The sequence below is a fragment of the Saccopteryx leptura genome, chromosome 7, assembly GCF_036850995.1.
Source record: "Saccopteryx leptura isolate mSacLep1 chromosome 7, mSacLep1_pri_phased_curated, whole genome shotgun sequence".
NCBI lineage: Eukaryota > Metazoa > Chordata > Mammalia > Chiroptera > Emballonuridae > Saccopteryx > Saccopteryx leptura.
Window position 1 is genome coordinate 103,955,217 of NC_089509.1, and position 22,950 is coordinate 103,978,166.

At 60.8% G+C, this 22,950-nt stretch overlaps 1 protein-coding gene across 8 annotated transcripts in view; it reads left to right on the top strand.

Moving 5' to 3' along the window:
• SPEG (striated muscle enriched protein kinase) overlaps positions 1 to 22,950 on the top strand; it is a 58,954-nt gene that overhangs the window by 23,124 nt on the left and 12,880 nt on the right. For 6 of the 8 annotated variants that reach the window (XM_066346388.1, XM_066346379.1, XM_066346382.1 and 3 more), the window contains 20 exons: positions 4,355 to 4,530; positions 4,743 to 4,831; positions 5,739 to 5,914; positions 9,832 to 10,092; positions 11,165 to 11,323; positions 11,424 to 11,613; positions 11,723 to 11,946; positions 14,281 to 14,400; positions 14,642 to 14,746; positions 15,327 to 15,533; positions 15,892 to 16,015; positions 16,131 to 16,306; positions 18,515 to 18,627; positions 19,051 to 19,219; positions 19,465 to 19,561; positions 19,694 to 19,894; positions 21,004 to 21,061; positions 21,640 to 21,717; positions 21,820 to 21,998; positions 22,512 to 22,538. In XM_066346388.1, the coding sequence (XP_066202485.1) occupies positions 4,355 to 4,530; positions 4,743 to 4,831; positions 5,739 to 5,914; positions 9,832 to 10,092; positions 11,165 to 11,323; positions 11,424 to 11,613; positions 11,723 to 11,946; positions 14,281 to 14,400; positions 14,642 to 14,746; positions 15,327 to 15,533; positions 15,892 to 16,015; positions 16,131 to 16,306; positions 18,515 to 18,627; positions 19,051 to 19,219; positions 19,465 to 19,561; positions 19,694 to 19,894; positions 21,004 to 21,061; positions 21,640 to 21,717; positions 21,820 to 21,998; positions 22,512 to 22,538 (2,929 nt within the window). Of the gene's footprint in view, positions 1 to 3,202; positions 3,424 to 4,354; positions 4,531 to 4,742; positions 4,832 to 5,738; positions 5,915 to 8,709; positions 9,511 to 9,831; positions 10,093 to 11,164; positions 11,324 to 11,423; positions 11,614 to 11,722; positions 11,947 to 14,280; positions 14,401 to 14,641; positions 14,747 to 15,326; positions 15,534 to 15,891; positions 16,016 to 16,130; positions 16,307 to 18,514; positions 18,628 to 19,050; positions 19,220 to 19,464; positions 19,562 to 19,693; positions 19,895 to 21,003; positions 21,062 to 21,639; positions 21,718 to 21,819; positions 21,999 to 22,511; positions 22,539 to 22,950 lie in introns of those variants that run through there. The other 2 variants (XM_066346386.1, XM_066346387.1) reach the window with 2 other exon arrangements.

Below are 22,950 nucleotides of genomic sequence, written 5' to 3' on the forward strand. Positions count from 1 at the left end.
TTAAACCAAAACTGGAGCATTCTCAGCACCGCTCTCCGCCATGTCCCTCACTTCCCTGGTGGGATTATCCCAGCAGGCACTGAAGGAAATCACCTCTGGGTGAACCCACGGAAGCAGTATGGGTGGACAGCCGGCTGTGAACGGCCTGGCCACACATGCAAAGCTATTCACCTTCAGCACATGACTCCCTGCCTCAGACACCCCTAGGAGCTCCCTTAGCTGTCCGAGTGAGGGCCACGCTCTAGAAGCTGGCCTCCCCCATCTGGACCCGCAGATGATCTGCAGCGGTGGGCTGGAAGCAGCTGAGGCGGTGGGAGGAACCTGCTTTCACATGGTCACGTCCCGTTTCTTTACCTAGTTCTATAGCCAGAGGGATTGAGCTACAGTTCTTTGCACACGCTTTCTGCCCCTGAACATTTATTTGCTTATGTGGTTTCCTCTTCCAGGATTGCTTTTTTTCTGCTTAAACTAAACTTTTAATTCTAATACTATTCCTATCCTCAGTTCCCGCTTCTTCCTTGAGCCAAAAGTCAAGTCCTGCTGTCTCCTGTGGCCTTATCTTCCGTTCTCTTGTCACCTCCTTCTTGGTTGCTATTACAGTCGTCTGTGTATCTGGCTTGTCATTCCTGACAGCCAGAAGGCTCCTGAGGTGATGGCCAGGCTTTGGCTACTCTTAGCTCTTGCAGCCATACCTTGAGGCCCTCTTGGACAGTCAGGAGCGGTGTGTGAGCTGGCAGTGCGGGCTAGAGAGTCCCGTGACTTTGCAAGCCCCTGGAACAACCTGGGTAGCACGCAGAAGCTGGGCGAGACACGCATCTACAAAGCGTCACGAGGATCTTCCTAAGGGTGGATGTTGGGAGACAGAGGAGGCCACAGACCACAGAGCAGTGGTCCTCAAAGTGTGGTCCCCAGAGCAGGAGCATGAGCATGAGCATCTCCCTGGGAATGTGTTCGAGATGCAGAGACTCGGGGTGGGTCTCAGGAATCTGTGTCTTTAGGAGAGGAGGCTTCCTGGTGATTCTGGTGAATGGTGAATTTGAGAACCGCTGCCGTAGAGTGGGGGCCCTTGTGCATGGAGGCCAGGTGGTACAGCAGGAAGCACATGGGCGGTGGAGTCAGACCTCTGAGGCTCAGAGCCCTGCTCTGAAGTTTGGGGGCTGAGTGAGAGGGGTCTCAGTGAGACCACCTTTACGGTTGTCTCCCTCCTCATGTGAAGATCATGTCAGTTTTGTCCTCCTCATGTGAGGTTCATATCGGTCCCTCACTTTCACGTGCATGAAAATCTACTGGGGGCTTTTGAAAATGCAGTTTCCTGACCTCGGTCTCAGGAAGTCTTAGTTTTTCATGGCAGGCTCCCAGCTGGTCCTGATGTGGGTGGGTCAAGGACCATTCTGAGAAGCCCTGATGGAGAGGGCCTCATATGACGCTTTCATATAGGTGGCTGTGACTGTAGCTATTGTGAGAATACCTCACAGGGTGCTGGGACTGCTACTGAGCTGGATGCACTAGTCCAGGGAGGGAGGGCTCCCCGACTTGTGAGCTCCCCACTGCCGGTACTTTCTTTCATGAAGTGAGTCTGACCTGGGAGCAGTGTTGAAAGGCCAGACAGGTGCGCAGAATCAGCGTTGTGCAGTGGGGGGGTGAGTAAGGGCAGCACCTACATGTTGGACATACTGGGGGGGCGGGTGCTGCCTCCTCCCTGGCTGGTGTAACTATGTTCCCCACAGTGAGAGCTGGCCTTGTGGGCGGAGCAGGCTGGGATGTAGGGACTGGCTCCAAGCAGGGTTTCGGCAGTGGGGCCAGTGCAAAAGTGGGGTGCCACCAGAACCTGGTGTGGAAACCCAGAGGCTCCAGGACCCAGAGACAGAGATCAGCCTCCTTGATCACACAGTTTTGGGGGTACAGAGGGGCGAGGGTCTTGGCTTTGTTTCAGAGAAGCCTAGTTCGGCCCCCTCGGCAGCCTGAGCCTGCTGCCTAGGCTGCGCTGACAACCCCCTTTGAGGGGCCTGAAGGACTCTAGCTAGTTTGGGCACTGGATGTCCCAGGGTGCTCTGCTCGTCGCCACCACCAGGGGTCTCTGAGGATCCCTGAAAACTTTGTCCATCTGCTCTAATCTCTGCTCTCCCTCCCTGGGCCATGAGTGGCCTCAGCACTGTCCAACCTGGAGGTGACTCAGGAGGTCACCAGGATTCACAGAGGGAAGGGGCGCCTGCCCCCGGGAGCTAGGCCTGTGATCTCCGCATCAGCTAATGGCAAGCCCTGAGCGGATGCTCACCAAGTGGCCATTTTGACTTCCTTCCCCACCCCCATGTCAAGACAGCCAGCCTGAATGGGGAGCCCCCCTCCTCTGCCAGTCCCCCCCCTTCACTGGCAATGATGGGAAACACAGGTCATAGCTTGGGAATGTGGCCCTGAGCAAGGGTGATAGGAGGAGGGAGAAGGCCATGTGACCTCTCAACAGCTCCCCTACTCTCCCGCTGTCTTCAGGCTCCTTCCAGAGCCCCAATACAGATGTGGTGACTGGGGGGAGCAGCCCCTGGCTCCTGACTGTGGGCCCTGGTGGGGCTGATGGGGTGAGGGGCCATTGCCAAGCGGTAGCGCCTGTCCAAGGATGTTGGGCGCAGGCCCAGTGCCCTGCCGCAGCTGCGGGGCACACCTGCTGTGGCAGGAGAGAGAAGCCAAGGTGTGGGCCCACTCAGGTGGCAGGGGGATGGCGGGGGCGGGGGGGTCTTCTCCGGGCAGGAGGCCGAAGGTCCTGACAGCTCTGATTCTCAGCACCAGAAGAGACAGTGGCCTGGCTTGGTGGTTTCTGAGGCTTGGTGGCATTTGGGTGGTTTGGTCAGAGCAGAGGGCATTATAGGGGCTCTTTGCCTTCCGTGCCTCCTTTAGTGGACCCATCGAAACAAGTGGGTCAGGGCAGGCATCTCGGATGCTGCAGTGCCATGCTACCCCCTTCTTCTTCTGGGACCAAGGCTCTGGCACTTTGCATCGAGGTGCCACTGAAGGGACCTCGTGCTTGTCAGGGTCCAGAAGCTGTAAGGAGAGAAAAGGCAGACCCCGCTGCCTGGGAGTGAGCAGGGCGGCTAAATACAGCCGGCTGCACTCCGCCCCTCCCCTCTCCTCCCCCTCCACTCCCGGGCCGGGCTGCCTGTGGTCTCAGCAGGCACCACCTCCCCAGCCAGCTGCCGGCCTGCCACCCAGCCTCTCCCCACCAGCCAGCCCCCACCTCCGCCTTCCCCTCCCCCCGGGCCTCGTGCCTGCGGAGCCTCAGCAGGGTCAGCGAGCAGTGGGGCTGGGCAGGCTGGGCTCTTGCTCTCTGGGGAGCCTGGCGGGGTGGGCGGTGGGCAGGCAGCGGAAGGGCCTGGTGCCAGGGCAGAGCCTTCGGGACAGGCGCGGGCTGGGGTTCACGTGCAGAGTCTCGAGGTGAGTTGGGGTGCAGCCCCGGGGGGCTGGGCCGAAGGGGCTTGAGGTGGGGGAGCCAGGAGGAGGGGCTAGGGGGCTGTGGCAGATTCATGTCTGTATTTGGCAGTCGGCTAGAAGCCAGCTCAGTGAGGCTGGGCCCCTGGCCAGTTGCAGGGGAGGGCGTCAAGGCCCTGGGGACACCCCTCCCCCAAAGACACGCTGGTGCCCCCTCCTCTTCCCCAGGCTGAGCCACCTTTCTGTGTGGCTGATTCGAACTCTTTCTCATCCCCTGCGCATTTTGGGGTCCATGTTTGAGGGCTGGGGCCAACAGGTGCCCCTGGGGTATCTGGGGCAGGAAGCTGAGAAGGGAGAGGGGGAAGGGCAGGCTGGACAGTGCCACCTCATTGGCCCTGGCACTGAGGTCACGACGGGGCTTGTCTGAGGTGTGTGTTCCTCTGCACAGGCCCAGCTCACCCAAGAAACGGGTGTCCTGATTGTGCCACTCTGGAGTCCCGAGACATGAACCACCTGCGTTAGGAGCCTGCAGCTCTGTGCCGGGAATGTGGGTTCTGGGCTCCAGGGGAGTTCCAAGCCTCCCACAGGGCCCGGGAGCAGCCCCTGGGCTGCCAGAATAATCCCTGGCCCCAGGCTGTACCCCACGGTTCCTCCACTCAGGAGGCTCTGCCGGGTCAGTGCTGGGAGAGTGTGGCAGAGCAGCATTCGGGGACTCAGGGATGGGCAGTACCTGCTAAGGTCGCGCAGCAAGCAAGCGGGAGCCCCAGGAAGTGAAGTCAGGACTGGGCCAGCCTGCGGGAACCGTGTCACCTCCCAGGCTCTGCACATTCCAGACCTTATCAGGTCCTTGACCCCCAGGCCGATCTGTCCGGTTCTCAGTCTCTCTGCCCCCCTTTCCCTCCTGGCATCTCTCTGTGTGCCGTTGTCTGTCCTCCAGGTGGGTCCACATCCCCTCTCAGCAGCCCCATCACCTCTGACGAGGAGTACCTGAGCCCCCCAGAGGAGTTCCCGGAGCCCGGGGAGGCCTGGCCCCACAGCCCCGCCATGAAGCTCAGTCCCAGCCGGAGCCGCCGCTCCTCAGACGCGGGCTCCAAGGCGCCCCCCACCTTCAAGGTCAGACTCCTGAGATCGGTCTCGGCTCCCTTCCTTCGTGCGGCCCCTTGTTCTTGGGCCACACTGGGCTCCAGCCCCACCTGGAGCTCGGCCCCAGGCACCCCTTTTACTCGGAGCCAGCCTCAGTCAGCCCCGGGGGAAGAGGCTCTGTTCTAGATCCCCCGTCTTCCAGGAGCTGAAGCTGGGCCCTGACACTTTGGAGTCCCCTTCAGGTCTCCCTTATGGACCAGTCAGTAAGAGAAGGCCAAGATGTCACCATGAGCATCCGCGTGCAGGGGGAGCCCAAGCCGGTGGTCTCCTGGTGAGTAGCAGCCACTAACCATTACCTGCCAACTCCTCCCACACCAGGCTTGGCCCTGGCTCTGGGCAGAGGGGAATGGACCCTCAGCGGAATCCCCGTGGTCTGCAAGGGGCCACACGCTAGGTACAGTGGTGCCACACACACCCCCAGCCTGCCCATGCCCCCGCCTGGGGTCCAGGGCTCAATCTGGGCTTCCTTGGAGGAGGAGGGAGGAGTTTGGTAACAAATGGTCTCCTGTCTGTTGGCTTGGGATGAACAGCCTGGAGCCCCCTCACCCCTGGGGAGGCTGCCCACCCCCACCCCAGCCCACTGACAATAGGCAGCCGGGTGCTCTTTGGAGCCCAGATGGAATCATTTGTTCTGAGCTGCTGGAGCCCAGAGGTCCATGCAGGCCTCGTCTGCCGGGCTCCATCCCGGGTGCCTGGAGCTTTGATTAGTTCGCTTGGGATTTTTTTTTTCCATTGGTTTTGGTTCTATTTTTCATTTTTAACTGATTGTCTGGTCCCCGGTGTGATTTCTTCACAATGTAAGTTGTCCCATGTGTCTTTTGGGGAGGAGGGAAGCTATCAGTTCATTGTAAGAACATAAAAATAAGACAGGAGGAAATGCATGAGCTAGTAAGAGCCCCACAGCTTGGCACTCCTCTTCAGGGCAGTTAGGTTCCCAGAAAGGAGAGAGGCAGGTGGGCAGACACGGTCTGGAAGTTCCTGGGGGAGAGGGGGGTGGCAGAGTCCGGGTGAAAACCTAGCCTGTAACCAGGGGGCGCCCACGGTCACTGGGACGGACACGGAGAGGGGACAAACGACGAGCGGGGGAGGAGAGGCCAGCTTGGCTCTGGACGCCCACTGCCCTGCATGTGCAGGTGAGGCCCCCGGGCCCCGGCACTGAGCTCTCGCCCCTCTAACAGGCTGAGAAACCGCCAGCCCGTGCGCCCCGACCAGCGGCGCTTCGCGGAGGAGGCCGAGGGCGGGCTGTGCCGGCTGCGGATCCTGGCTGCCGAGCGGGGGGACGCCGGCTTCTACACCTGCAAAGCGGTGAACGAGTACGGCGCCCGGCAGTGTGAGGCCCGCCTGGAGGTCCGAGGTGAGTCCCTCACTCTCTGCGTGAACGCCCGACCTGGCCCCGACCTGGCCCCGGCCTTGTTCTTGCCCAGCTGCCAGCTCTCACACAACCTCAGTGCTGGGATGCCAGAACTGCCAAGGCCTTACAAGTCCCCACGTTTAGCTGCTTCTATTGCAGTTGAGTACGGGGTCCAGAGAGGGGCAGTGACTTGCCCAGGCCACACAGCAGATTGCTCAGTGCTCAGCTTACCATGTACAGTACTGCCATCCCAGGCTCAGTCCTGCCCGCCCCCGACACCCGCCAGAGGCCTTGCTTGCTGCCACCGGCCTTTCTCTCCCGACACTTTTCTCGACCTCTGTCGCCTTGCCTTTCCCAGGCCCTCCCCTCACACCCACGCCCCCCTCTCCTACTGCCTTGTGGCCCCCTGTCCATCTCATTCCTGTGCAGAATCTGTTGTGATTGGGGGTGGCAGTGGGAGTGTCAGATCGTTGGACCCGTTCGGAGGGGCCCTTGGGGTGGCTCGGGTCTGGAGCATCACAGGGACCCCAGGGTGCCAGGGTGAGCAGAGCTGTGAAACGTGAAGAGTCGGGGTCCCAGAGCCGAGCGTGCGGGTCGGGCGCCTCTCAGGCATCAGGACGGCGGGCCCCAGCCAGGCTGCCCTCAGGGGCTTCTCCTTCCAAGGACTGGCCACTTGCCCCACCTCTCACCTCTTTCCCCGTGGGCAGTTCAGGGCTGGGGACCCCTCCTCAGCTCCGCATTCAGCCACTGTCCCTCCCTTCCTGGTGGAGGCCAGCGCTGAGCGCTCCCAGGATCCCCCCAGACCCCTGCTGGAGCCTGGACCCTGAGGTCATGTCACCTCCGCTGGGCCCCACCCCTCTCCGTTCCCTGCCTCTGTCACCTCTGCAGGCCCCACCCCTCTCAGTTCCCTGCCTCTGTCACCTCTGCAGGCCCCACCCCTCTCAGTTCCCTGCCTCTGTCACCTCCGCCAGGCCCCACCCCTCTCAGTTCCCTGCCTCTGTCACCTCCGCCAGGCCCCACCCCTCTCCGTTCCCTGCCTCTGTCACCTCTGCAGGCCCCACCCCTCTCAGTTCCCTGCCTCTGTCACCTCCGCCAGGCCCCACCCCTCTCAGTTCCCTGCCTCTGTCACCTCCGCCAGGCCCCACCCCTCTCCGTTCCCTGCCTCTGTCACCTCTGCCGGGCCCCACCCCTCTCAGTTCCCTGCCTCTGTCACCTCCGCCAGGCCCCACCCCTCTCCGTTCCCTGCCTCTGTCACCTCCGCCAGGCCCCACCCCTCTCAGTTCCCTGCCTCTGTCACCTCCGCCAGGCCCCACCCCTCTCAGTTCCCTGCCTCTGTCACCTCCGCCAGGCCCCACCCCTCTCAGTTCCCTGCCTCTGTCACCTCCGCCCGGCCCCACCCCTCTCAGTTCCCTGCCTCTGTCACCTCCGCCAGGCCCCACCCCTCTCAGTTCCCTGCCTCTGTCACCTCCGCCAGGCCCCACCCCTCTCAGTTCCCTGCCTCTGTCACCTCCGCCAGGCCCCACCCCTCTCAGTTCCCTGCCTCTGTCACCTCCGCCGGGCCCCACCCCTCTCAGTTCCCTGCCTCTGTCACCTCCGCCAGGCCCCACCCCTCTCAGTTCCCTGCCTCTGTCACCTCCGCCGGGCCCCACTCCTCTCAGTTCCCTGCCTCTGTCACCTCCGCCGGGCCCCACCCCTCTCCGTTCCCTGCCTCTGTCACCTCCGCCGGGCCCCACCCCTCTCAGTTCCCTGCCTCTGTCACCTCTGCCGGGCCCCACCCCTCTCAGTTCCCTGCCTCTGTCACCTCCGCCGGGCCCCACCCCTCTCCGTTCCCTGCCTCTGTCACCTCCGCCGGGCCCCACCCCTCTCAGTTCCCTGCCTCTGTCACCTCCGCCAGGCCCCACCCCTCTCCGTTCCCTGCCTCTGTCACCTCCGCCGGGCCCCACCCCTCTCAGTTCCCTGCCTCTGTCACCTCCGCCGGGCCCCACCCCTCTCAGTTCCCTGCCTCTGTCACCTCCGCCGGGCCCCACCCCTCTCCGTTCCCTGCCTCTGTCACCTCCGCCGGGCCCCACCCCTCTCAGTTCCCTGCCTCTGTCACCTCCGCCAGGCCCCACCCCTCTCAGTTCCCTGCCTCTGTCACCTCTGCCGGGCCCCACCCCTCTCCGTTCCCTGCCTCTGTCACCTCCGCCGGGCCCCACCCCTCTCCGTTCCCTGCCTCTGTCACCTCTGCCGGGCCCCACCCCTCTCAGTTCCCTGCCTCTGTCACCTCCGCCGGGCCCCACCCCTCTCCGTTCCCTGCCTCTGTCACCTCCACCGGCCCCACCCCTCTCCGTTCCCTGCCTCTGTAACCCCTGCTCCTGGGGTTGCCTTGCCCTCAGTCTCTGAACTCTTCCCTGCTCACCCCCCAGCCCCCAGCCCCGCAGCTCGGCCCCCGTTCCCCGGCCTGCTCCTTCTCCGTCAGGGTCTGGCTGTCATGCTTCTCTGTGTTAACTCGTGTCTCGGTGCTTCTCTCTCTTCGGGATTCTTCCCGACACCCCTCAGGTTTTGGGGTGCTCCCGACACTTGTGAATGCTTCTCCGAGGGCCTCTAACTGCCCAGGAAACCCAGAGACCCGGCCTCTGGCTGGCTGCCCACCCCCATCCCAGGGCTGCTCTTGGGGCAATGAATGTGGCAGTGCCACCGTGGCGGTTTGAGAGGCAGCTGTCCGTGCAGGGGGACCTAGCCAGGCTGCGTGCGTGCCTGTGTGTGCGTGTGCTGCACTAACCTGCCGCTTGCTGACTGAGGTTTTTGTCTGTACACAGGCGAGTGAGCTCAGGGGGCCGCCTGCGCTCCCCCCGGCTGCCCTCCGAGCCGCGCCCCTGTCTCAGGCACCTCTCGGACCTCGCTGTGTTTCTCTGCCTCCTGCCGGCCTGGACCCTGTTCCAGCCTCCCCTCCCCCCTCTCCCCCTCCCCTCCCCGTGCAGCATCCTGGGATAGCCATGGGCCCCTGTGGACCCTCCCTCCCAAGTGGACGTATGGCTGGGCAGGCGGGAGCCCACATGTGGACTGAGTGCCAGGAACGGGTGGCCATGAGGGGTATCAAGACCCCCTCCCAGTCTCTCCCCGCAGGGGAGCACCCAGCGAGCGCATGTGCTACCGCTGCTGCAGGCCCTGTCTGTCTATCCGTTTGTCTGTCTGTGTGTCTGTGACAGTCAGGGAAGGCTGCCTCCGAGCTGGCGTGGGCAAAGTCGAGGGGGAGAGGCAGGGCATGGCATCCGTCAGGTGGAGGGGCCAGAGGGCAGGAGGCTGTTGACAGGGGGCTCCTGAACAGGGACGCAGAGCACTGACCATTCCGGAGACGAGTCTCGAGGGGCACAGCACTCTGTTTCACAAGAGACCAAAAGCCAGAGGCCGCGGGCCCGGCACTGAGGAGGGGCCTGGCCGAGTCCTGGCCATGGCGGGTGTAGGGCCCACCTGCGGCTCCCTCTTTTACTGTCAGATCTCAGGAGGCTCTGTCTGGGAACAAGGGAAGGATTAGGGACCTGGCACAGGAGTAGGGACCTACTGTAGAGGGTGTGGAGATATTCAGAAATACTTGTTTCTCAGTTCAAATAAAGTCCAGTTTGTACCCAGCTGGTGTGCTGTGTTGGTTTTTTTCTGCCGCCGTCTCTGCCCCTACGTGGCCCTCAGTTTCCCCGTCCTCGACTCCTTCCACGTCCCCTGAGCTTCCCCTCTCTGGCCCAGCTGGTGGTGCCATCCTGAAGCCAGGCCTGGGACCTCCTTGCTGTCCTGGCCAGCCAGGCGGGCGGGCTTTCCCTCTGTCTCCAAAGGAACAAAATGCATTTCTCTCTCTGTGTCTGTCTGTCTTTCTTTGTGTGCGTGTGTGTGTCCCTCACCCCTTGTGTCTCTGCTCCACGTGTGCCCTCGGTGGCCGCTGCCCCCAGCACACCCTGAGAGCCGGTCCCTGGCCGTGCTGGCCCCCCTGCAGGACGTGGACGTGGGGGCCGGGGAAATGGCGCTGTTTGAGTGCCTGGTGGCGGGTCCTGCCGACGTGGAGGTGGACTGGCTGTGCCGCGGCCGCCTGCTGCAGCCCGCGCTGCTCAAATGCAAGATGCATTTTGACGGCCGGAAGTGCAAGCTTCTGCTCACCTCGGTGCATGAGGACGACAGTGGTGTCTACACCTGCAAGCTCAGCACGGCCAAAGGTAATTGCCCGCTTGGGTCCCAGGGCTGCAGCTGCCTTGGGTGCCCAGGAGCTGGAGGGAGGGGACCGGAGGTGAGGGAGCTGCGTGCAGAATAAGATGGGCTCCATCTCCGGGGGAAGAGAGGGGGTGGGAGATGGAGCGGTACGCCCGCCTCAGTAAAATCAGCGCTTGGGGCAGCACCTGCAGTGCTGGCTGCTGTTCCTGTTAGGAGCCTGTCCGCTGAGGGCAGGCAGGCAGACCTGGACCCAGGTTCCAATTCTCTCCCTGGCACATACCAGCCACGTGACTTTGGACAGGTCACTTCATCTCTCTGAGCTTGGGCCATTCATCTGTTAAAAAGGACCCTGATAATGCCTAGCTCGGGGATCGGCAGGATTAATGAGATAATGAATGTAAAGAACAAAGCACAGCGCCTGGTGAAGGGTGCCACCTAATAAATGTCAGCCATTCTTATTATGAATGACATCTCTGACCTGGTCCTGGGCCTTGTTTGAAGAGTGGAGACAATGCTTCCCCAGGTTGCCGTAATGAGCACTTAAGGTGACACTGGAGGGACTTTGTAGGCAGGGATGGACCAGGTCAGCATTCCGTGCTGTTATGGCCACAGAGTGGAGCAAAAGGGTGCATGCTCTGGTTCGGGAGTTGGGGGGAGGGAGTGTGGGCACAACCCGGGTGCAGAGGGGAAGTTTAGGGGAGGGGAAAAGGGGGTGCAGGGGAGGGAAGGGGCTTGGCTTCTAGGCCCCTCTTTCGTGCTGAGCTGAGCACCATCCGAGATGGGCGAGGTGAGCTGAGGAGGGCAGAGCCGGGCCGGAGCCCTGGGTCCCTATCGTGGACCATGGCCACCATAGCAGCCTGCTACCACCCTTGCCGACCCCCCCCCCCCCAAGAAGACACAGTCTTTGGATCTTGCCTACTGCCTAACTCTGGTGCTGGCGGGGCCTTGCTGGGCTCTGCCCGGGCTCCAGCTCCTGGCCCAGCAACCCTTTCCTGCCCAGCATGAGGGCAGGGCCTCGGGGTTGGGGTGCCCGGGATTCCGTAGCCATTCTCGCCCCCGTGCTGACCCTCCCCCTAGATGAGCTGACCTGCAGCGCCCGGCTGACTGTGCGGCCCTCGCTGGCTCCGCTGTTCACGCGGCTGCTGGAGGACGTGGAGATCCTGGAAGGTCGCACGGCCCGCTTCGACTGCAAGATCAGCGGCACGCCGCCCCCCTCCGTGACCTGGACACACTTCGGTACGACCCTCCGCCCTGCGGATGTCAGGGGACCTCCGGGAGCCGGAGAGCAGAAACCCCCTCTCTGAGGCCGCTGTGCTTCCTGCCTCCCTTCCCCCAGGCCGCCCCGTGGAGGAGAGTGAGAACTTGCGTCTGTGGAAGGACGGGGGTCTACACTCGCTGCACATCGTCCACGTGGGCAGTGAGGATGAGGGGCTCTATGCGGTCAGCGCCACCAATGCCCACGGCCAGGCCCACTGCTCGGCCCAGCTCTACGTGGAGGAGCCTCGAACGGCCGCCACGGGCCCCAGGTACTGCCGGGGCCCCCGGTTCTGCTGGGGCTGCCTCTGTGGAGCCCCAGCCCAGCCTGAGGTAGGGGGCAAAGCTCTGGGCCTCTGGGCAGCTGTGCGGTTTTTACAGCACTAAGCTGGAGAAGATGCCGTCCATCCCCGAGGAGCCAGAGCATGGCGAACTGGAACGGCTCTCCATGCCCGACTTCCTGCGGCCCCTGCAGGACCTGGAGGTGGGCCTGGCCAAGGAGGCCATGCTGGAGTGCCAGGTGACCGGCCTGCCCTACCCCACCATCAGCTGGTTTCACAATGGTCACCGTATCCAGAGCAGTGACGACCGGCGCATGACGCAGTGTACGTGTCTGGGAAGGGACCCTGGGGTGTTCGCCTGCGGTGCCCTCCCCTCCCCTCCCCTCCCCCTCAAGCTTTCCTCTTCTAGTCTGGTCAGGGCTGGTGCGCCTGGGGGAGGGGAGCCCAGAGGAGCTATGCAGCCATTGCCTCCTGCCTGGAGCCCACACAGCACCCATCTGCTGAGTTGCTACTCTGGGCCTCGGTGTCTCCATTAGAACTTACTAGACAGGCAATACAGCCTGTTACAGACTGTGGTCAGGTTACTGAACTCCTCTAGGCCTCAGTTTCCTCATCCGTAATTGGCTTGTTATGCGAATGAAATCAGTGAATACATATGAAGCACTTGGAGCAGGGCCTGGCAAATAGCAAGTGGGCAGTACAGGTTAACTCTTAGGATCGTTGCTCTTGCTGTTCTTGCCACCATCATCATTCTCATCGGTAGAGCAGAGACATTTCAGTGAAATGGCCAGTGTGGGCAGTGTGTGGCGCCGAAAGGGTTATTGGCCAAGGCTATTAATGGAGCAAGTAAAGCAGGAACTGGAGGAGAACTGAGGAGTGTATTGGGGACCATGTCCTTCCAGCCCAGGATACGTCTCACGGGTGTATTTCAGTTCCATCCTTGAAGGAATCTGAGTCCCCTGCGGGAAGAACTACTCTGCCCGCCGGACAGTGCCACCCTGTGCCCCACGGTGGCCGCCTCTTACAACTGCAGTGCGACAGAGCTCACCTTTCTTGTGTCTCCCGTGCGCCAGGCTCTGAGTGCTAGCTGACACGGATGATCTCACCTTCCTTACCATGGGCCTGTGAGACAGGGACTGCTATTCCCGTTTGTAGATGGGGAAACTGAGGCTAACGGAGGATCAAGGACTTGCTCGAAGGCAGGCAGGGACCATCTGTCTCTGGCTCCCACCTCCTATCCATGACCCCCCCCCACCGTCCGTGCCCCATCTCGGGGGCCACCCTGCGGCTCTGAGCCTTCCCCCTCTGTCCCTGCCTGTCGTCTGCTCTGCCCACGGCTCCTTATCTCTCCATCTGCTTGAGGCCCTGGTGGGAGTCCGCCTCAGATCTGAGCTGGTGTCTCTTCTGTCTGTGGCCGGGGTCAGTGGCAGCCGTTGGTCTCTCCTCCTCTATAAATAGTGTCGGGGGAGAGAAATGAGTGGGTGACGGTTCTATGCGGAGATAAGCTCTAAGACGGGAGGGGTGTCTGGGAATGGTCCTCACATGAAGGAGGACAGTGTAGACCTCTTCCCTTTCCTGTCCCCGCTGGAGGGGCCTCCCATATCACCGTCCAGAGAGCACATGTAGGGAAAGAGCTTCAAACTCAGAGGGAACCATGGTCAAGCCATTGCTCCATCATTTATTAGCTGTGTGACCTTGGACAAGTCCATTAGTGTCTCTTGACTTCACTGGCAAAACGAGAATAATTCAGCAGGGTTGTTGAAAGGATCATGGGGGGACAGGGACAATGCATGTCCAGTAGCTGGCGTAGCAGACAACCCTTATTGGAACTTATGATACGTGTGTTTGGCACTTACTGCATGCAAGCAGCGGGCTCTGCGGGGGGTGCTGGGGGGAACCAGGGGTGCGGCACAGAGGGGGCCCCCCACGCTCGGCACAGGAGCCTTCCCAGGCCGGTGCTCACTTGAACTGTGTCTTGAAAGAGAAGGAGGCCGTAATAAGGGGAGAATGTTCCAGAAGGAGGGATTTTGTGAGAGAAGACCTGAGATAGAACTGCTGTGCTTGTTCTGGGACCTGCTGGCTTGTTAGGGTCAGACCCTGGGGGACTAGCAGGAGACGGGGCTGGAGGGGAGTTTAGTCTGAGGGCTCTGGCTGCTGTCTCTCTGCAGCGGGTGCCTTTAAGGTTTCCAGGGTGACAGGCAACATGCAGTGCCGCTGGCTGAGTGTGGGCCGCACTAGTGGAGGGCGTGCACGGGGTCTGTGCTGGCACGGGACCACCAGTGGCTGTAGAGGGGCCTTGGGAACAAAGGCTTGTTAGAACTTTGACACAGGGGTGTGACTCCCCACCAGAGGTGCAAAGAAGAGGGGCCGTCAACTGCGGTGAACGGCATGGAAGAAAGGTGACGAGTTACGAGTTACAGGGCGCGAAGTGCCAAGGGACAGGCCAGGGCTGCAGGTGTAGACTTGGCCGTCTGGACCCAGGGTTTGTCACACAGCGGACACACTTCTTGCTTGTCTGCCTGTCCTTTCCCCCTCGCCTCCTCCCTGAGTGAGTGGGGGTGAAGAGCCAAGTCTGGGGTGGCATGGGCACACTCCTCAAAGTATCCTCCCAGCTCAGGCCCAGTGTCACTGTCCCTCTCTCCCCCCCCCCACCCCCAGACAGGGATGTCCATCGATTGGTGTTCCCCGCTGTGGGACCTCAGCATGCCGGTGTTTACAAGAGCGTCATCGCCAACAAGCTGGGCAAGGCCGCCTGCTACGCCCACCTCTATGTCACAGGTGAGGCAGGCGCCTTCCTGGCCAGCTGCGCGCAGCCTGGCCTCTGGCCTACCCTGGGGGCTGGGTGAACAAGGGGCTTCTGCACCAGCTCCCTTCCTTTGGTTCCCTGGGGAGCCCTGTGGCCTTGCCGCTGCCCCTGTGGCTGTGCCCCCAGCCCCAGCCCACTCTCCTGAGGCTTGGTGACCCTGTGGAACCAGTGGGATCTAAAGGACCCAACAGATGCTTGACCTGTGGCTTTCAGATGTGGTTCCAGGCCCCCCGGATGGTGCCCCGCAGGTGGTAGCTGTGACCGGGAGGATGATCACACTCACATGGAACCCCCCCAGGAGTCTGGACATGGCCATCGGTGGGTCAGGGCCACATGGGGCTGTGTGGTGGGGATGGGGTCGTGGACAGGGCCGGCTCAGGCAAGGGAGCCAGAAGGGGAGAGCCAGGCCCAGGGAGGCCTAGGGGCAGGGAGTGGACGGAGTGCTGAGAGTGGAGCTGAGAGTGGAGCTGAGAGCGGCCCAGACTGCCTCCTCTCCACGGTGACGTGAGGAAGCCCTGGCCTCGGGTCAGGGGAGGGGTCCGATGGGGCCACCACATTCCTTTCTCCTTCTCAGAGCGGTTGGGTGCTTGGGTCATGCTTCAGGAAATAGCTCTTCTCTGCCTGCTCTGTGCCTCAGTCTTCCCACCTCAGGCAGTAGCAGGGAGTTGGGATACAAGTCGAGCTCCCTCCATGCCTACGACTGGACCCCAGGCCTGCTGTGTGGGTTCTGAGCCTGGCTAGACCAGTGTTTGGGCAAAAGCAGATTGGGAGCAAGTAGAGACAGAGGCAGGCTCCCAGAGCAGACTGACAATGAGTTCCTGGGTCCCGAGGAACTGAGTGAGGGTGGGGCAGGGCACACCCCCACAATGCCCACCTCTAGCAGCTGTCTCCCCATCAGACCCAGACGCCCTGACCTACACCGTGCAGCACCAGGTGCTGGGCTCGGACCAGTGGACAGCATTGGCCACAGGCTTGCGGGAGCCTGGGTGGTCAGCCACAGGGCTGCGTAAGGGGGTCAAGCACATCTTCCGGGTCCTCAGTGCCACCATCAAGAGCAGCAGCAAACCGTCACCCCCCTCTGAGCCTGTGCAGCTGCTGGAGCGAGGTGAGCCTGGGTGTCCTGTGGAGTGGGGGCGATGCTGCTGGGGGGGGAATTGGGTCCCTGTGGTGGAGGCTCAAGGGCTGGTCTGGACATTAGAGCTGTGAGAGGAACAGCATGGCTGAGTATGACCTTGACCCGCCAAGTGCTTCCTTTTCATCCCGAAAGCAGCACTCACTGTGCACGAGGCTGCGGCTCCGGCGTCAGACAAGCTGGGAACGCAGTCTTAGTTCTGCTGCTCTGTGACTGAGTTCCCTGGACAAGTGGCTGACCTCTCTGAGCCTCAGCTTCCTCACCTGGAAAACAGGGTGCTCGGGAGGGTTAAAGGAGCCGTGGGTACTGAGGACCTGCTGTCTTCTCCCAGGCCCAGCCCTGGAGGAGGCGCCCGCTGTGCTGGACAAGCCGGACATTGTGTATGTGGTGGAAGGACAGCCTGCCAGTGTCACCGTCACCTTCAACCATGTGGAGGCCCAAGTCGTCTGGAGAAGGTGGGGCCCCGCCTCGCGTGCCCCGTTCCCGCAGGTGGCAGTCCAGTCCCGGCCACCCTGGCCTGACCTCCCTGTGGCTAGATCCTGGGTGACCTCCCTGTCATGTGTCTCTTAGCTGCCGAGGGGCCCTCCTGGAGGCACGGGCAGGTGTGTATGAGTTGAGCCAGCCAGATGATGACCAGTACTGTCTTCGGATCTGCCATGTTAACCGCCGGGATGTGGGGCCCCTGACCTGCACTGCCCGCAACCGCCACGGCACACGGGCCTGCTCGGTCACCCTGGAACTGGCCGGTAGGTGACAGCAGACCCTTTCTTTCTCCTCCCTTGGAGGCCAGCACCCCTCCCCACCCCCACCAGGTGCACACACCCACCTGCCAGTCCTGGGTCTTCCCTCTCAGGTCTGTCCATCTAATGGCCTTAATAATACCCATACTAAATGTAGTCAGATGTTTATTGAGTGCCTAGTATGTGCCAGGCTCAGTGCTAAGTATTTTATATGTATCACGTTACTTAATATTTATATCGACCCTGTGAGTTGGGGGTCAGTTATTATCCCCATTTTACAGATGAGAAAACTGAAGCTCAGAGAGTATGCTAAGTAACAGGGGCAAGGAGCTGGGATTCAAGCTCTGATACCCAACTCCAAAGCCAGAGGGTGCACCTAGCTCCTGTGTCAAACACAACAGGAAATAGGACCTCACAGGTAGTGAGCTCAGGGAGACCGAGTGGATTTAGAATAGAAAGCGGCCACAGGGGGCGCCCTGCCGCGAACCTCTCAGCTCCGCCCATCCTGGCCGCCCATAGCTCCACCTGTTGGCAAAGACTCCTGACCTGTTCAGTGAGGACCCTTTTTGCCATCTTTCCATCAAAGACGTAGTCTCTCAACCCCTAGCATGCACTGAGTGGTAAATGCCTTGTTTTCTAGTTTGTTAATTAACTCTAGACATATGTAACTGCCACTCAGAACTTCGGACCGGCGCCAGCTAAGCCCTGTTACCTGCTGAGTACATATAATTCCAACCAAATGCAAAGAAAGTGACATTTTAGTTACCACAGGCAAGCGTATCATGGTTAAATGTGCATTTTCTGGTGCTTTTTAAAAACTGTCCCAAGTTCAGTGGAAACATTCCAGTCCTTTGACTTTCATAGAGCCCACCTTCTCACCCCACCCCCACAAGCCCCACACAGACCGTAAGCCAGATTCCTAGAGGGGAGGAAAAGCATCTTTAAAGTGGAAGGGAAGGGTGTGGGTGACGAATGGGGTGGGGTCACATTCCTCGGGGCCCCTGGGCTCCTGTTACGATCCCCTTGCCCAGCTTCCCTTCTCCGCGTCACGTGTCACTCCCTGCGCAGCCACCGCTTCGCTCCTGGGTGAGAGGACCATCTGCAGGACTCATCTTTCTTTCCGAATAGAGGCAGAGGCCCCAGCCATCCCGAGCCCTGCAGCCTGACTGTTCCAGCTGACCAGGGCTAGAACAGGCCTGGGGCTGGGGTCTACAGCCTCTCCCACTCCGCCCCCCCCACCCAGGTGGGACGGGTGCCATGGCCCCTTCCCTCCACATCTGCCCCATTGTAGCGTCTCCCCAACCCTCAGGGCACCCTCCTCTTTCATCTGTGTGTTGTGATGGCGGTGGGCCTGCCCAGTGCCCTGCTCTTCCCACCCTCCTTAAAGCCCCGATCCTGAGATCCTCAGCCATGCTCAGGAAGGGGGGGGGCACCAGGAAGTCACAGGATCCTCTGCAAAGCCCATTGGAATGTGTATTTAATTCCATCATAAGCATTAGAAACCACTTCATCAGGAGATAACACGATTTCATGATATGGGTAGAGAATAAAGTCACAGTCACGTGCGGGAGAACTTAGCTGAGAATCAGTACCGGTTTGTTCATCTTGCCATCTCCAAGATGGTAGAAGGCCCCTTAAAGATTTAAATAAGATTCAGGGAGAAAACTTCAAGACCGAGGCAAAGCCATGATCCAGGCTTGATCCAGGGTCACAGGCTGAGCTGCCTGCAGCGCCCAGGACAGTCACATCCAAGCAGCTCTCGGTGGGACTGTGCAGAGGGGTGATCACCCACAGGGGGCGCTGTCGAGCCACCGCACCAGTTCATTAATCAATGCAGTGAGGGAAGAGGCTCAGGATGGCCAGTCCTGATTTGTCAAGAGAGGCAGGAAATCCAGATTTCTTTTGTGTGTGAGAAGCTCATTTCAAAGCTGGCAGATGAACACTGAGGGTCAACCCAAGCAAGCCTATACACCTCTGGCTTAGGTTTTCTGAGACTGGAGACGTCGCGTAGGGATTTACAGGTAGAGTGCTTGGCCCAGGCAAGGAGCTCTGTGCTCCCAGGAGCCAAGCCGAGTGTGAGAGTCCCAGTCCGGAGGGGCGGGGACTCTGGGAGGTGGGGAGGTGGGTCTGCTGAGCCAGTTGCTGAGGAGGCAGGCCCATGTGACCCCATCGTTCTGTTCCCTCCTTGCCCCGCCCCCACTCGCTGTGTTTCAGAGGCTCCCCGGTTTGAGTCCATCATGGAGGACGTGGAAGTGGGGGCTGGGGAAACCGCACGCTTCGCTGTGGTGGTTGAGGGGAAGCCACTGCCGGACATCATGTGGTACAAGGTCAGAGGGCGATGAGGACCTCAGGGGAGCCCTAGCCAGGGCTGGCCGGGAGCCCAGAGGAAGGAGGAGGAGGGACTTGCTGGGAGTGTGGGAGAGGTCCAGGCCGCCTTGGGAGGAGGGGAGCTGGGACAGCCAGGAGCACAGCTGCTGCCAGAGGTGCAGTGAGAAGGAAGGGGGACCCAGGGGTGCTGAGTGACGCAGCTGGGGGCTCGAGGAACCAGGGGACTCGCTGGGGGATACAGGGCTATTAGTGGGAGACAGGAGGTAGAGCTGATTCGGGGTCCTGGGCGGAAGCAAGGCCCCTGGGTAGGAAAGGTCCTGGCCCTGAGATGGGGCGACAGCGGGTCCCTGGCACAGAGGGAAAGCTGCGTCCCAGGTGGAGGTGAAGCCAGGCCCAGGCTGGAGTGACGGCGCACTCTGTAGGATGAGATGCTGTTGACTGAGAGCAGCCACGTGAGCTTTGTGTACGAGGAGAACGAGTGCTCCCTGGTGGTGCTCAGCGCGGGGGCCCAGGACGGGGGCGTCTACACCTGCACCGCCCGGAACCTGGCCGGAGAAGTCTCCTGCAAGGCGGAGTTGGCTGTGCGTTCAGGTAGGCTCGAGCTCAAGGGGAGAAGGGCAGAGGTCACCCCCAGGTCCCCGACTGTGAGCCCCTGGCCAAGAGGCACTACCCGGCCGTTCACTCCTCGGCCCCCCGTCTCCCAGCCCGGGTACCTCCCTGCGGGCCCTTGGGGTTCTTGCTCACCTTCTCTCTTCTCCACGTGCCCTGCCTGTCACACCCTCTGCCCTCGTCCCTCTCTCGCCCTCTCCATCTAACACTAGGCGTCTCTCTCCCAGCTCAGACAGCTATGGAGGTGGAAGGGGCCGGGGAAGACGAGGAGCAGCGAGGGAGGAGGCTCGGCGACTTTTATGACATCCACCAGGAGATCGGCAGGTACAGGGTGGGTGCGAGGAGGGGACGTGGTGTTTGGGGGCCCAGTGGGGCGGGGGCTGAGGCCAGGAGGGGGTGGAGAGCTGGGGTTTGCAGCAGGGCCTGAACCCTGTCCTGCCCTGTGTCATCACCCAGGGGCGCCTTCTCCTACCTGCGGCGTGTGGTGGAGCGAATCTCCGGCCTGGAGTTTGCAGCCAAGTTCATCCCCAGCCAGGCCAAGCCAAAGGCCTCAGCGTGGCGGGAGGCCCGGCTGCTGGCCCGGCTCCAGCATGACTGTGTCCTCTACTTCCACGAGGCCTTCGAGAGGCGTCGGGGACTGGTCATCGTCACCGAGCTGTATCCTGGGGCAGGCCGGGTGTTTGGGGCATACCTGCCCTGAATGACCGGTCCTTGTAAGAGCCAATTAGTGACACGTTTTACACTTAATAACGTGGTCCCATTGACAGTCAGGAGATGCTACCTTGACAAAATGTGCCCTTTGACAACTGGGAGTTCTAAAGGCCTCTTATACAGACTTCACAGAGCAGAGTCTGGTGACTTCTGTGAAAACCAACATTTTCTACAAGCCCCCCCCCCCTTTTTTTTAGCTTAAACTTACATATACTTAATGTGTTCCTGGCAATGTTCTAAGAGTTTGATCTATTTAATCCTCATGTATACCTGCCTGTCTCATGGTATTTTATATTCCCCATGTTACAGACAATGGAACTGAGGTACAGAGACGTTAAGCACCCCAGCAGACATCACACAGCTAGCAGAAGCCATGCGATTTTTACCATGAAACGCAGTATAGTGTGCCTGAACACGTGAAGTGGCCCCATTTCCGATGAGCATCAGTACTTGGCTTTATTAGGAGGCTGTTTCTATAAAGAATGGATTTGAGCCTTGCGTAAGAGCTATTGTTAAAGTCACACTACGGTAAGGATGCTGGGTGGTTGGCTTGTCACTCCCACTAGCAGGGTGACCATGTTCTTCACACCAGCCTCCCAGCCTGCACTGTTAGAGCCCAAACCTCAGCAAAACGACCAATTATTATGTGTCATGGGCCTTCTAGATTGTACTCGAATAGAGTCAAGAAGTTCCATCTACAGTCAACAAAATTCTGCTCTAACTTGATCCCTATAAATACTTCACAGGGCGGGCAAGAGAAGATGTTATCCCCATTTTACTCCTGAGGGAATCTCAGCTCTGAGAGGTTAGGTGACTTGCCCGAGATCCCACAGCTGATGAGCTTAGAAGCAGGGTTGTCCCATCTGTGAACTCAGGTGACAGGCGGAAGAGTAGAGTGAAGACACAGCTGATAACTGGTATCAAATGTGCTTTAAGGAAAAGGAGGGCCATGTGCTGAGCTGGGATCTGACCTGAGGTCTGGGGGGGGGGTGGCACAGCCCAGGGAGGACTGGGCAGTTGGCACTGGTCACTGTTCTCCTTGACCTGGGACACAGCTGCACAGAGGAGCTTCTGGAGCGACTGGCAAGGAAACCCACCGTGTGTGAGTCTGAGGTGAGGGCAGTGGGTGGCAGGGGTCAGGCTGGGTCCTAGCGTTCACCCACCTGAACTCTGAGAACTGAGGAGTGGGTCCTGGGCATGCCATCTGTGCCCACAAATAAGCCCAGGGTAGTGGTGGAGAACACTGAGAGCAGGCAGCAGAGCCCCCTCCTCCATCAGACCAGGCCCTCCCGGCCCGGGACTTGCACTGTCCTCCATAAATCTCAGCAGACCCACCTGTCCCTAACTCTGTTCTTTCCCGGTCTTCCTCACGTCAGCATCCCTCAGACATTGCTCCCAGGAGGAGCTCCACCTGGCCTCTCCAGTCTCCCTGCTGTCCTGCCACGGAGGGCTGTGCCAGTTGTGCACCGCGCAGTTCTGTTTATTATCATGTAACTGACTCCCTTCTAGAACTGTGGGGAGCCCACCCGTGTAGCTGTCCATGAGGCCCTGGGTCTCAGCAACCCAAACCCTTCTACCAGCCGTCGAAGGCCATTTAACAGGCATGGCCAGCCCTCTTGCCACAGCGCCGGTGGTGATCCAACGTAATCCCTGCCCTCCTCACATGGACTCTGGGCCACCTGTTTCCGCAGATCCGGGCCTGCATGCTGCAGGTGCTGGAGGGAATCTGCTACCTGCACCAGAACCGTGTGCTGCACCTGGATATCAAGGTGAGGTGCCCGTGGGGGCGGGGACAGGCAGCTCCTGTGGAAGCCCTGCGGCGGGGTGTCCCCCCTTCCCTCTGCTCCCACGCCCCGCCTTGTGCCCTGCAGCCTGAGAACCTGCTGGTATGGGACGGCGCCGAGGGGGAAGAGCAGGTGAGGATCTGCGACTTTGGGAACGCCCAGGAGCTGACTCCGGGAGAGCCCCAGTACTGCCAGTATGGCACGCCGGAGTTCGTGGCGCCTGAGATCGTCAACCAGAGCCCTGTGTCCGGAGTCACTGACATCTGGTAATGCTGGCATACTGTGCAGCCGGTGGGCCAGGGCAGCTGCCCTCAGGGCCAGGGAGCCGCTCACGCAGGAAGGAGCTTTACCAAGCCCGGGTTCCTTCTCTGACCATCGACTGGGGGCATTGCTCACAGGCCCCTTGCTCTTCCCCTGGTCAGTCAGGCATGACCCAGGCACGCATGGCCTCAGGCCTATCAGCCCCTGCTTCCCCCTCTCCCCTGGGTGGTCAGCCGCCCCCTCTGCAGCCACCTTGCCTCCCCGCAGTGGGACAGGCATCGTCCCTTGGTTCAGATTCCTCGTGGCTTCCTGCGCTGGCCCTACCGCGACCCTTGACTCCTCCAGAGATGTCTGGACCTCTGGGTTCAGAGTCTTCTCTGAAGGAGACGTCCCTGTGGCCATTTGTCCACCACAGGGTTCATAGGGAGGATGCTTCTCATGGAGTTCTCTGCCTAGAACGGCTCACTTCCGGTGGGAAGCGGGCCGTCCTCTCACTGACCCCCTTCTTCCCCTCACAGGCCCGTGGGCGTCGTTGCCTTCCTCTGGTAAGGACCTCGCTGCCCTCTCCAGTGGTCTCTCAGCAGGCCTCCCCTCCCTCTCTGGCAGGGCCTGGGGCTGGAGAGCGGTTGGGGACATGCAGCCCACCCCTCCTCTTCCCTCCCTCTCTCCTCTTCCACTCCCTCTCTCCTCTTCCCTCCCTCTCTCCTCTCTCCCTCTGCTCCTTTCTGCATAGCAAGGGCCCCCATATGCATGAATGGGACGCCCCAGCCTGTGTGTCTAAGCCTTCTACCGTCGCGCCCCTCCATGAGGGGCGGGCACACGGGCTGGATGAAGAGCGGCCAGTGCAGGCTCAGTGCCATTCGGGCAGGGACTACAAGGTCCTGACTGTCCAGCAGGGACTGGAAGATGTAGGCTCAGGCTCAGGGAGGCAAAGCCTCTGAGCCCAGACTTCTCACC